Here is a 14,792-nt window from a genome sequence, read left to right as displayed (position 1 = left end):
TGTAGGGAGAACCAGTTTATATGTCTGTAAATTGTGACAATCACACATGCATCAGCCTTGCCAGACCCTTGATTGTAACCCACTTTGGGGGTATCACACTTCACTGAAACCCCACATTCACTTAATAGTAAATAACCCTTTGCAATTCTGCCTGAAGGCTGCAAACTTCAGATGTGTTTACCCAGTGTTTTTCATAATGAAAAGATGAGATCTAAAATAATTCCTTTTAATTTAAAAATGTGTGAAATATAACTGTATGGTATATCATCTTAGGTTTCAAGAGGATAGAGGTCATTCTGGAAGAAAAAGACCCCAAAAAAAAAAATTACATTTAAAAATCAACCATTTCCTTCATTTAAGATAAAACTGTAGCCTTTTCTTCCCAGATAAAAACAATTACTTTATTCCAACCATTTTTTAAAATATGTGTTTAGTGTTGTTTGTTTTAACACAAAAATCATAGTGTTAGGATTTTAATAGATCAAGTGTTAGATGCAGGAGGTTACGTCTCTGCAGGGACAGATAATGGAAAGCGTGTCTTATGGGTGAAAAGCCGACAGAGTTGAAAGAGATGACGGATGAAACAACATAAGGGACAGGCATTTGAAATGTAAGGACCATGCATGCATAATTGGATTGGTCAGAATATAGTAGGGAGAGGGGATAAAATAAAAAGTTGTTGACCTTATTATCTTTGTGGGATGTTTATTTTGTACAGTGGAGAAATTAGAAGATCTAGTTATAATTCAATAAAAGAGGCTAGGAAATATATAATTAAATATGCTATTCCTAGTATATCTAATCAAAGATTTCTAACAAGGTACAATGTAAACCTACAATAGGGCTTCCCAAGATGCGGAAACCAGAATCAAAGCCCAGGTTAAGGCCAACACCAGGTACAGGACTAAAACCAGAGTGCTTTCCCTTACCCTCAGAGAAAACTGTCTTTAGGGGAGCAGAGGTCCCCACAAAGGACCTACCACTGACACTCTGCTATGGTTTAAGAGGCAAGTAGGCATTTTGTGATTAAACAAATACAGCAATCTGAGAGGTAGAAAAACATTAATTTCACTTTTACAGATGAGTTCTAGAGGTACAGGCTGATTAAAGAACATCAACCTTTATCACATTAGATAAAACTTACTGAGAGACCCTCTTGGAATGTAGCCCAGAAAGGCAGAGAAACACCAAGTATAACACACTTTGGCATCTCAAGGACTCCATGCATGGTTGATAGTAACCAATGGTGTAGGGAGCAGTGTCCTTAGAAACTCCAACATTCATTGTGCTGATAGTTCCCTAGGATGTGTCAACACAACCCAGCAGAAGTGGCACAGAGAAAAAGAGGAGTAAAAGAAGTATATATCACATGTAGCTGATTTCTTTATGAGCAAGCACATGTGAGACTCTCAGAAATACTTGTATGAGCTCGGAGCATTATTGGCAGGAGAAGTAACTTTACATTAGCATTCTTGTCCAGCTTTCAAAGAATAATGATGAAATGAGTTCTTTGTACTCCAATTACTCACTGCGGCATTTTGTATAATTATATTTCATAATTAGGCACTCTGTATACCCCAAAGCTCACATATTTGCCATATCTGTTCAAGATCTCCAGATTCTGCAAAACAGACTATTGTTCTTTTGAAAATGGTAAACATGAGAATTTTTTTTAAGCACTCACCCTTCACAAAAGCAGTCATTTTACAAAATCAGTTAAGAAGACTCAATATCTGTAGGCAATCTGTGCTGGTGCATATATTAAGAAATGTATCCCTCGTAACACTTGAACAATGTTGCTTACATCTTTTTCACTCATAAAGGAAATAATGTTCCTTCTTTAAATACTCCTTCCTAAAAGATTTGCTTCTTTAAATGGCTTCACACACAGCATCATGTTGAAGCTACAAAAATGACACTGAGTGGCAGTGTGACAATTTTATCCAAATTCAATAATTTTCTTAATCTTGATTTATATTTTGACCTTGACTCCATACTTCCTCATGCCTAAAGAGTACTTTTTGTTGCTTTATTCATTTAGCTGTATTTCTATCCTACCTTCTTCTAAAAGTCTTTGAAGTATCCTGTGCCTCTAGTTCCAGATGATGGTGAGATTAGTGTCACTATTATTGCAGTCATTACCATAAGTGCAAGGGTGGAAGGGAAAGGTCTAGTGAGGATGCCCACACCAATACAACCAACTTCCTAGAGAAGAGGGTCAGTGGTTGAGGTACTTCAGCAAGCGAGATATGATTATACTCTAGCCAGCAGAGGAAAGGTGAGGGAAGAAGATCTGGAAGAAGAGTGTGGCAGAGTAGGATATCACGGGCGGCTTTCATTCAAGTAAACTCGGTAGGTTCCTTGAAAAAATTGACCAGTTCCTCTGTGCAGTATTAGAAGATGGCAAATTTAACAAGATACCTTTTAGGTCAGCAACTCTATGAGAGTTACAATGATATAGAAACGCTATTCCCACTCAGGTGCATATGGCCTAGAAGGAAGAGCAGAGATTTTGAAACCCACCACCTGCAATTCCAGAAATTGCATACTGAAAGCATCACTATTAACCACCCTATCAGTATAAGAAATTATATTATCAAGTTCCAAAATTGAACTACACAATTTCATTTGCATTTAGGCTACCCTTTAAATTTTAAATCTTAACATATATTTTCACATTCACTACTGATCCCTGTTAATCTATACCTGCTAAGATTTCTATGCATATAATGTAAGAAGACATAAGTGTGTGCGTGTGTTTTGGGGGCAGGGTGAAAAGGGTGGGAAGCAAAGGAAAAGGATACTTCTCTAGGATTAAACAGTCTAGCAACAACTTCCTACCTTCTTCTGAATTAGTCATATTATCTTGTCATCTACTGCTCTGCTCTTGCCTATCAGGAAAATGACAACAGCCCCATGTTCAATGAGATCCAGATCTAATGTGCAGCCCAGCAGAACACACCTTACCTGCTTTAGAGTCCAGTGTGTGTGTGTGTGTGAGAGAGAGACAGAGACAGAGACAGAGAGACAGAGAGACAGAGACAGAGACACAGAGAGAGAGAGAGAGAGAGAGAGAGAGAGAGAGAGAGAGATTTACCTTCCAATGAGGGAGAACTCGCCCACGACGCCCAGACGTCGCATAGCGCTCAGGAGGCCGCGCACCGTCATGCCTTCGCAGAAGCAGACCACCACTCTGGCCTTGGGAAGCCGCTCTCGGAGCTTGCGCAGGAGTCTGTCGAAGCTCTTCTCCCCGGCATTGCTGTAGATTTTGTCCGAATGGGCGATGCAGAGGCCTTCCTGGGCAGCGAGCTCTTTGAAAGCATCCATTCCACTCTCCCCGTAATTCCCTGTCCAGAAACAATCAACGGATGTTCAAGACAACCCGGCAGTGGCAGCACCCACAACTTGAAATAAGGACTCATTGGTCACGGGGCATGGCAAGAACAGACTTGCCAAATAATTAGTAAATATAATTGGGAGGAAGGAAGACCTAGATGGATCAAGGAGAGTAAGCAAAGGATCAACTCTGAAAATATGAGAAACTATCTAACTAGGGCATTCATAGTGAAGCAAGTTTTTACATGAAGGACCACCGCTTTATTTTAGAGCCATGATTAACCATGGCTGTCCCAAATTTTAGCTCTGTGGGAGAGGTCAGCGCATTGGGGTGGGAGGTCAAGTGGCACAATGAGAAGGCCTGTTCATTTGCGGGCTTGCCTGGTGACAGCAAGCCCTGGCACATTTCCATAAAGAGTGAGTGACAAAGCAAATAAAGCACCTGGTCAGGCTGGAATAAGCAGACAAGAAACAGTCACCATCCAACACCCTATGATGAAGACGAAGTGATGGGGTTATGGGAGATTTGGCCTTATGTTTTGATTTTTATTTTAATGTCATCCCTATAATAAAATACACTTTAAAAAAACTAAGAACTCATAGAAATTAAATAAAATCAATACCACATTGCACCAGTTCCCCACCTCTGTTTCACTGATGACTGTATCCCTTGCCTTAGTTTCCTTTATAACTCTACTACTCCTTTCCCCGAGTTTGGGGATTTTGATACCCAGGTCTGTGATTCAATACGATGTCCCCACAGTTTCTCACCTCCCTTCATCCAATAATATTTCCTATAACCCACCTACTTCTTCTACTTTTGACCTCGTTATCACAAATGTCACTAATATCTCTGAATGTGGATGTCAAACATCCTAGTCTCTGTTTATCCTTTTTTATCTTTCAAATTCATATATTCTAATACCTATACTTTAGCATTCATTTTACCTCACAGAAATCTCAAAGTCATTTACTTCCATCTTTCCCTATCTTCCCTCTCATTTGCCTAATAGCCCATCATTACTCCCTTGAAAATTCTTAATTCCCTGTGTTTTCCTGATAACACCTTAATGCTAGTTAAACCCAGCCAATCACCTATTCCATGTCTACATCCAAATATGTCTAGAAAAAAACTCATAACCTTGATGACTGGTTTTATTTAAAATTCATGAGCATACATAGCAAAGGGGCCTTCAGCAGTGCAAGGAAATTATACTACATCTCCAATGTAAATAAATTTTCCTAGTCTCTAACATGATTATTTCATCCTTAATTTTCTCTCTTCAAATCTCTATACAATGGACCCTACCTCTGACGTTCATCTCAAATGGGATCTTCATTTCATATTTCAATAAGAACTCAGAAATAATCAGACAAAAATGAATTCAAGCCCACAGCACAAAGTCTGTGAAACTGTCTTCACTCATGGTCACTAGCATCCCTCCTGTTGTGAATTCAAAGTGTTTCTGCTTCAGGTTAGAGCCAACTCCTGCTCATGAATTAAGTCCCATCACTTTTTGTCTATTAAAAGACTTTCTCCTGCAATTGCACCCTATTTTTCATAAAATAAATTTTCCCTTCTAATGGTATCAATCCAAAAAATACTCGTGGACTCTTTGTTCCACTTGACTTACTACCTTGTTCACTATTGTTTACAGCAATAATAGTTGCCTAAGTCAATGTGCTTGCTTCATCTCTCCAAATCTCCTTTACCTCTATTCCCATCACTTCAGAATCTTTTCTTGCCAAACTTTTCTCCTGTTAAGGTCACCAATAATTTCCCTGTTGCCATATTTTATGATCTGTTATCTGTCTTCATCTTCATCCACTATTCAGCTGCATTCAGCTGTTGGCAGCACGCTCTCTGAAACACTTGATCCTCTTCGTTTCTGTGACACTGCACCCTCATGGTTTCCTCACCCCTCACTGACTACTCCTCAATGTCTTTTCTAGATAGTCTTTCTCTGTTTAACTTCTAAATATTGTCACACCAGGACACAGCCTTGGGAAACTTCCTCTTCTTCCTCTACAGTCTCATGAAGTACACTCATTCAGCCACATTCTTTCAAACACCACTTGAATACCATGGTTGAATCCTAAATATGTATCTTCAGACTGGACTGCCCTTTGGAGCAAAAGATTAGTACATTCAATAGCCTGGCTGACATATATACGCACTCAGAGACATCTCAACTTATACCTTAAATATAATTTTTCCCTCTTAACCTTGCAAGCCTGCTTCTTTTAGACATCTCCTATTAGCAAATAGTGCCATTACCCGACAAGGTGTTCAATAACAAAATTGAGGGACTTTATCTTCTATTGCAGATCCATTTTTGTACACTCTGTCTCTAAAATTTTAGTCTACTAACTTCTTTTCTTTGTTTCAATCTTTGCCACTTTAAACCAAGTGTCTTAGGTCAGGTTCCCTAAAAACAGAGCTGAGATCAAAATGCTTGTTCAAGTTATTATTGGAGTGGAGAGGAGCAAGAGAATGACAGGAGTGCCAAGAAAAAATGTCATCTCAGCGAGGAATTAGCTTCAGCCTGATTCTACAAGAAAGTCCTAGAGCACAAATTAATAATGCTTAGTGTTGGCAAAACACAAATACATTCACTTTTGGTGAAAGCAGTTCAAAGTATTGGTGGACAACTTGGAAGCAGTTTTCAAATTTTATCAAGGTAAATATCATATAAATACAACAACAGTTAAGTCAAAACAATTTTTTTAAATGTTATTTAAAAAAAAAAACCCTTAGGACTTTAATCTCAGCATCTATAAAAGTTTCATGAGCAATCTAATAAAACCTAAAAAGATTCCCCTATATTTTTAAAAATAAACTTTTCTTTTATCTTTTTTATAATATTATCAATTAATGTATTTGCTTTTTAATGTAACCACTTTCATGTGGCTTAATCCAGTCTAGTAAAGCCTAAAAGAAAACATTAACACATCACAAAATCTTAAACTCCATGGACTATGGAAGCACATCAAAGTTCATACAAGAGGAATTGACTGATTATAAGAGAGAGAACTGTAGTTGGCAAATGAACGTGTCATCTATCTGCAGAGACGGACACAAGGAAGAAAGTCAGATGCCTCTTTCTCGCAGTAAATGCAAGGTGCATAGGCATCACCAGCCAACTCTCCCAGCAAAAGGCACTGTCAGTCTGTCATTATGGTGTTACAAGGGGAATAACTTGTTGTCACCCTGGAACTTCAGCCGCAAAAACAAACGAACAAAAAAACAACAACAAAAAAAGAAAACCCACATTACGTTCTTTTATCAAAATGCATGCAGAATAAATGAGTAAGAATATTTTGTACAAACAAGAACATTTTCATTTTTAAATCTACTGAAGACCTTAGACATAAGCAGACAAGAAACAGACACAGGGAATAGTCAAAATCCAACATCTAAACCCCTATAGACAAGGAAATAGAGCCACAGAGGGAGGAAATGGTTCACCAGTGGGGCATGAAGTTTGTTCATGTGAGAACTGGAACACTTCTACATAACTTGACTCCTAGGTTATTATTTGCTTTTCTTAATAGCAAAAAGCAATTAAACATATATACTTTCATAATACAAAGAGTGCCTGCATAAGTCAATTGGTTCTATTAAATATTAATCCCAATTTCTTCATTTATATTTTTTGTTCAGATAGAAAATTTTTATTACACAAATTTATAGAGAGATGAGTAATATGCATTGGACCATATTTAAACTATTTCTCTCATGATTTCTAAAAGATCCCAAACTGATATATAAAATTTCCATGAGAATAGCCCTAATATAGGAAGAACAACCATAATAACTGTAATTTTACAAATCTTTATACTTTAAAAATTGCATTCATAAACATCTTATTTGACTCATACAACAATCATATTGTACTCATTATAGTGATAATAGCGCAAGATACAAATACTATACTATATAGGAAAGCTGCCTCCAGGAAGCTTAAAATCATGTTACTTTCATTTAATAGCAGCAGAACTAATGACATGACAAGGACTAATGTAAGTATCAAAAAGAGGTGCAAGAGGTTAGAAATCAGAGAAAGCCACCTAAAGAAAGTGCTACTTGTTGGGGAGGATGTGGAGAAAAGGAAATTCTGTACTCTTCATAAGAATGCAGATTGGTACAGCCATTAAGGAAAACAGTATGAGATTCTTCTAAATTTTAATAATAAAATTACCATATGATCCAGTAGTCCCACTACTGGGTCTATATCCAAAGGAAATAAAATCAGTATCTCAAAGAAATACCTGTATTGCCATGTTCATTGCAGCATTACTCACAACAGCTAATATATGAAAACAACCTAAATGACCGTCAATGGATGGATGGATAAAGAAAATATGACATCGATATGGACATGTATGCACATATACACAGTGGAATATTAGCCATAAAAAATCATCATTAGCAACAACATGACTGAGCCTAGAGGACCTTATACTAAGTGAAATAAGCCAGACAGAGAAAGAAAAATACTGTATGATCTTACTTATATGTGGAAACTAAAAACTCAAACTCACAGAGCCAGAGAGGAAAAATACTGGTTAGCAGGGGTTGAGGAGTGGGAAAAAACAGGGAGATACTGGTCAATGGGTACAAACTTTTAGTTATTGATGAGTAAGCTCTATGGATCCAACGTGTAGTATAACTGTATCGTTAATGACATATATATAAAAAGATACAATTACTAATTTATATTGTATACTTAAATTTTTCTAGAGAGTAGATCTTAAATATTCTCACCATAAAATAAGCTATTTATGTGAGGTAATGATGTGAGAATTAACTTGACTGTGGTAAACATTTCACAGTGTGTATGTATATCAAATGATTACATTGTATGCTTTAAATACATAACATTTTATTTATCACTCATACCTCAATATATCTAGGAGAATAAAAGAAAGTATCTTTATTCTGGATCTTCAAGTATAAACAGATTTTCCATAAATAGAAAGAAAGTTAGAAGACATATATTCTTTGGCTGTTCATCAGCTCATGAGTAAATCATGCCAGACTCAAAATAAAACACTAAGCACAGAGCCCATCCTCTCTGCTTTCCATTCCACTTTCATTCTGTTACTCAGGTTTTCTCTTGCCTCCCCTGGTATTGAAAATTTTATTCAGACACTCCTCTGTGCAGCCCTGGAAGATATATTTTAAAAACTGGCTTTTAATAAATATATAAAGAACTGGATTTCAAGCAAACCTTTTAAAAAATAAAAGAGCCACCCACGGACATGAACAACACTGTGGGGCTTGACTGTGGGAATGAAGAGTGGGATGGGCGGGAGAGGGCAAAGGGGGAAAATTGGGACAGCTGTAACAGAATAAAAATAAAAAATGATTTAATAAAAACAAACAAATAAATAAATAAATAAGCGAGCCATGTAACTGTAAACATTCAGACCTGATAGAGAGCTGTATATTTACATTCAATTAGCAAATAATTTATTGAGTTCCCCACTTGAAAAAAAATCCCTGGGCTCTGCACTTCAAGAGTTGCCAAGAAATATCAAACATTGACTCTGCCTTCAATTTGATGAATATTCACTATGTGTCTGGCACTGGGCTAAAAAGCTAGTATTTCATTTATTCATCACAGCAATGCCATTTGATAGTTATAACTCCTTTTTTTACAGACAAGTACATGAAAACTCTAAGAGGTTAGATAACTGCAAGGTTATACAGGGGTGGAACTGGAATTTAACATCTAAATTTTATACTGCCCCCTACATGGTCTTACAACTGTGAAGGCATGAATGACATCAGCGTACAAAACACAGCAACAAAAATAAGCCATATAAGCTACATGTGAAATGGAAAGGACCGTAACACTAAATGTTAGAGTAAGAGAGCAGAGAATACCTCTTGGGAAAAGTAAGAATGAAACTTGGCCTTGAAGAATGTATGCAAGTCATTGGTATTCAAGTTGAATGGGAGTGAATGAGAATCCACAAAAGTATTTTTAGAGGCATTTTAGTAGAGAAGACCCACTGGAACAGAAGGTTCATGGTTTATAGAATGACACTCTTTATGACAGATTTCTAGAGGAGCATCTGGCACACAACTACAAGACTGCAACGTGGAAATGTGCTATATGTTGCTCTGTTGTAACAGATTTTATAACAGACTTTTTCACTGTTATAATATTGCCTAACTCCCAGAGAGTATGAAAGAAAGGGAAGAATAACATCTGGAAAAGCCTATCAAATATAAATTTAAAATACGTCTAAAATCTTAATCTCTATCTTATGTAACAAAAAAGATTTACAGAGAGTAAATCAAGATATTCTATAAAATTAAGCTTCTAAACTAAATCTTCTTGTGGGAAGATTTATAAGAGTGAGCTTGGAGGTTACAAGGAATTCCCATTGTTTGTAATAATGGAAGTGTTCAAACATAATAGAAATGGACATTATCGTACATATAAGGACAAAATTAAGAAAGGTAGTAAAAATGGTGGTAAAAAATAGAACTGCTTCAGGAGAAAAATAACAATGGCTGCAATTCTGAATTTTCTAAGCTACATATGATTTTGAAGAAGTTAGATGTAATTATTATCCAACCAGATCAACAGACTTCCCTTCATTAAAAAAAAAAAGGATTTGCAGTATTTAGTTGCAAAGTTTCAGTGAGAAAGCTATGAAATAAAATTTTTAGATTTTATAAGCATCTGTATAAGCTACCATCATGTCAAAAGCTAGTCAAAGGGCATGTGTGACTGACCCACGGACATGGACACAGTGGAGGGATTGGCTGTGGGAGTGGGGGATGGGCTGGGTGGAGGAGGGCAAAGGCGGAAAAATTGGGACAATTGTAATAGAACAACAATACTTTTTAAATGTACACACTAAAGACAAGTTCTTACATTGATGGGTTTTCTTCTATTCTTGAAATATTGAGAGTATATTTAAGAAAAATCTGAGGTCCATTAGATGGCTAAAATAATATTTTAACCTTCATATTGAACCAAGGTTAAATCCTATAATTGCATATTCCTATATCATCCTGTTCAAACAATGGCATTCAACACAGCTCATCTCTATGTATATAAACATCAGTCATATGAAGGGAAGCATTCATATGGTGAAAATATATAGATATTACTTAACTTTCCTTAAAGAAGGAATGCTTTCACTTTGTCTTAAGCTGTAAACTTCCTTGATCCCTCCCTTACTTCACACTTACATTCCTTCCCTAGTTCTCCATAGTAGGCTCAGGCTACCCAGTAAAGAAATCATTAAGGCCATGGGCCCGTCTCAGCCCGAGGTACTGAAAACTGACTACTCTGCTTCCTGGGACATCTTGGACAAATAAGATAATACCTGTTTAGAAACGAATTATAATGAAAAAAGTTGCTCTCACAGTGCCCTCTGGAAACCTACTGCAATATTCAACAACTGACACCAAAAGGAATTCTTCTTTTTGACCTACATCCTTTGCAATGAAATCTAAATCCATTTCATCTTCATTCTCAGTAGGGACTGAACTGGTTTGAGTTCTTTTTATATAGGGAGGAGTGGGGATGTAAGGTAGGGGAGGAGTCTTTCTGTAAGCCACAATTCAGCTTTCTCTTCAAGAGAAACTACTTTAACATGTTTTGGCAATCTTTTAATTTTTTTCTCCCACTTAATGCATAGAAAATGTGCTGGCTCCCCTGCCTCCATCCACACACCTGCAGTCAGCTTTGTGGATCTGTCTGGTCAGTCAAAGGTGAGTGAGTCACCACTCTCCTTAGGGGCATGTAAGAGAAGTCATATGCAAGGTCAGTAAAGGATCTACCTCACACAGGGCAGTCACAGAGCATAAAAGGGAATCATTTTACCAACAATTGCCCAATCCTACCTATAATTATCCCAACGTGGACAGTTATAACAACCAAGATGAAGAAGGAAATTTACCTAAAAGTGACTGACATCTTTATGCGATAGAATTGGGATCAAGTAACCTTTGTCTTTTGTCTCATTATGTTTTCAGGTACCCTTAAAGCTGAGTGAATAAGAGAAGGAGCCTGGGGGCAAAAACCTGGTTTGAGTCCTGGGTCCTGGATAAGGAGATAAATAGCCTTTAAGTGTTTTTATTTAGCTTCGATTTCCCCTTATGTAAAATAGTGATTATACTATGCATCTCAAAGACTTCTCATGATTATTCAGTCATATGTGTTAATGGTTGCAAAGTTCTCAGAACATAGAAAAATCAGGGAAAAGGGCCTACTTTACTCTCCATCTCTCTCTCGAGTTGTAGAGTATAAAATTGAACAGAAGGCTTTAGCATGATCTAAGAGATTTGGACTCTATTTTTTATGCTCCTATTTATAAAACTCAGGCTCGTGACTATTTCTTTAACTGCAGTGCTTCGCTCTCCACTCATGGTCACCTTGTTCTCAGGTTGTCCCTAGATTTTCTTTTTCCACCACAGCTGCACAAAGCAATTGCTTTCTTATTTTACCTTGTGGACTGTTGGTGTTTGCCCAATGCATTCGAGAGTCTATGTTTGCCTATATTGAGTTTCTGTCAGAGTCTTCCTTAACTGTCAGCCACAGATAACTCATATCAATTTTAGAGCTTTATGCATTGCCCTGGTTTGTTGTTTCTCTAACTCAAATACTTTATGATATGGAGAAAAAGTTAAGAGAAGGCAAAATGTTAGTGGTATAAAAATACAAAAGGAGATTCTTTCAGAAAGCAGCATGTTTCCATTTTGGAGGAAATAGGTTCATAGAGGCAACTCTTAGCAGACCTGTCCACTCTCTCTACCTATGTGACATTGAATATACATGTATTCTTTCTGAGAAGGTGGTATCCAGCAACAGTTTCATAAAATGTACTCCAAAACACACACACACACAAACTGTATATATGTTTTAATGAAAATACCAATTAAAATGAGCACTCTCATATACTACTAATGCTAGTATGAAGTGTTCTCATCTTTTTAGTGGAAAATTTATAATACTAATGTTTTAACTTACACTTACATTTTGACTTAGAAATTTATTTTTCAAAAAGTAATTTTACCACGTTCCAGTTACAAGGATCTTCATCCCAGTACATTGGAAACTGTAACAGAAACAAATAAACAAAAAAACAACTGTTCTATTCTACAGTAGAGAACTGGATAAATAATAATTATTTATTTATAGAAAGAATACATGTAAACACTTTCATGAATAATGTAAAATTATATTCAATGTCTTAGAAAATATTTATATGATATTGTTAAGTACAAAAATGTTAAAATAGTATATAAATCATTTAGCTAATCTTAATGTATATTTATATATTTACTTACATAAAAAGTTTAAAGAATATGCATGAAAACATTAACAATGGTTTCTTTAGATAGTAAAATTATATATAATTATGTTTTTATATGAGTATTTTACCTTTGTTCTCTAATTTACCTACAACAACCATATACTACTTGGTTAATAAAAATATTTGAAATAAAAATACATGGGGTATAATTTTCATCTGAATATCATGCTAAGTATTACAAAATGTTTGGGAAATTCTTCCAGGAGGGAGATGAACCTCTCATAAGGACTCGTCATCGTCGGCAGCCGTCCGTCTCGAGAGACGATGGTGTAGCTTCTTAAAAGTCTATCTGCACCGCCGAGAATGGCTGTGCAGTCCGACTCGGGAGTGACACGGTATCTGTCTCCTCCCGTGTTGAATCGACATCTTGCGATGATGCTGGAGTGTCCTCTCCAGTAAAGCTGAAGCTACAGAGCCTGGGCAGGGTGATATGGAGGGTCTGCTCTTGCCCAAGCAGCAGACCCCCCCCTCTCTTCGCAGCTGAAGGGTCCAAGGGAAAGACAAAGTCAATACAGCTTGGCTTCAGGTGCGCCGCAGGAGTTGCCGGTGTTGACTACAACGTCAAACCGCCTTAGGGACTCCGGCTCCAGATTTTCTGTTGGGGTTTACTCCCTTAGCCTTTCCCCTGAAGAGGTATGCCGCAAGGCAGCGGAGGTTTTTTGGAGTCAGAGTTTTCCTTCTCTGATGTGCCCTGACTGGAAGATGGAACCAGCGACACTTAGCTCGCAGGCCGACGCTCAATCCACTGAGCCAAACCAGCCAGGGGCTGGAAATAATAAATACTAGCATTTTAATGATCATCCTTAAGCAAAGTTCACCATAGGCCATGTACCATTCCTGTGGTATTTACATACTTGGATTGAGAGATCACGTGTAATGCATACAGATTTCTTCTTTGAAATCTTGAAATCTGATTGATTCACCCTAATTTATTAAAGAAGCAGTTAGTGCCCTTTTTTAATTTATGAGATTTAGTCTAGGAGATGTAAATTTTATCATTTACTGAGCTTTTGCCTTACAAAAAAATATAAAAGGGTCAGAACACCTATCTGTTTGCTGTAAATTTCCTACAAGCCTGTGCTGCAGGCCTGGCTATCTCTTCTCTATAAGAAGGAAGCACTTCGATTGAGGTCAAGATGGTTGGCCTATTGAAGTTTCTCCCTTTTAAAGCAAAAGACTCAAAGTAGTGTGCATAATGTCTAATTATTATTTGGGCATTATTTTCTAATAGGGAATAAAGGCAAATAAAATTTTTTTAACTAGCTTCTATGTCTTGATATCCTGAACATCATCTCATTGAAGTTAAAAATAATCAAAGTATAACTTGGTCCAGGAAGGATGAGTAATGTGAAATTTTTTGGAAATCTTATTATGTTTAAATTATCTTCTCTTAAATTCACTACAACCTTGTTGCCTCATTTTGCCATCATTATCTCCATGTACAAAGGAAACTGATGCCTAAGCAATTAATATATCTTGCACCAAAATTGCCAGAGCTGGAATTTGAACTCAGATGTGTCTGACCCTGAAGTCCATGGCCCTTAATTACTTATGTTCAGTATACTGTGTTTCAAATTCTAATAGTTTCCAATGCATTATCAATTCTCCCATCTTCCCTTATGAAAAATAACCAATTTCAATTGAGCTGACTGTGCATAACCAAAAGCACCTACCTTCTTAGACTCCCTTGCAGCCAGAGACATGGAAATTACCCAGGTCCAGACAATAAGATTTAATAAGTTGCGAGGTAAGGCTTCTGGGAAATTTTTGAAAAAATCAGATGGCAGGAATGCCTCTTAAGCCTTTTGTCCATTTTTTTCTTTACATTGCTGCATATACCTGAGCTTGGAGGTGCAACAGCCATGTTGTTACACAGTGAGGGCAAGTAGGAGTATGAAGGTACATGAAGCCAGAAGGAGCAGAAGACAAAACAGCCCAGATATCTGGTAGAATCACCATTCTGTATTCTAGGCCTACAGGGGACGTTCCCCTGGATGTCTTTCCACATGAGAAAAATGAATCTCTACCTGCTAAGCGACCATTAGAATGGTTTTACACTATTTTCAAATAAACACATTCTTGACCCTCTATAAGACATTTTACCATAAAAA

The 14,792-nt window shown here is 36.9% G+C and overlaps 1 protein-coding gene across 1 annotated transcript in view; it reads right to left on the bottom strand.

The window, feature by feature from the left end:
* GRM1 (glutamate metabotropic receptor 1) overlaps positions 1-14,792 on the bottom strand; it is a 348,454-nt gene that overhangs the window by 235,855 nt on the left and 97,807 nt on the right. Inside the window, exon 2 of the mRNA XM_090280685.1 lies at positions 3,098-3,347. Within this exon, the coding sequence (XP_090136811.1) occupies positions 3,098-3,347 (250 nt within the window). The remainder of the gene's footprint in view (positions 1-3,097; positions 3,348-14,792) is intronic.

This window comes from Furipterus horrens, unplaced genomic scaffold (assembly GCF_987537825.1).
Source record: "Furipterus horrens unplaced genomic scaffold, mFurHor1.1.pri manual_scaffold_6, whole genome shotgun sequence".
Taxonomy (NCBI): Eukaryota; Metazoa; Chordata; class Mammalia; order Chiroptera; family Furipteridae; genus Furipterus; species Furipterus horrens.
Note: the sequence above shows the minus strand (reverse complement) of the source record. Positions and strands in the feature narration are given on the sequence as shown.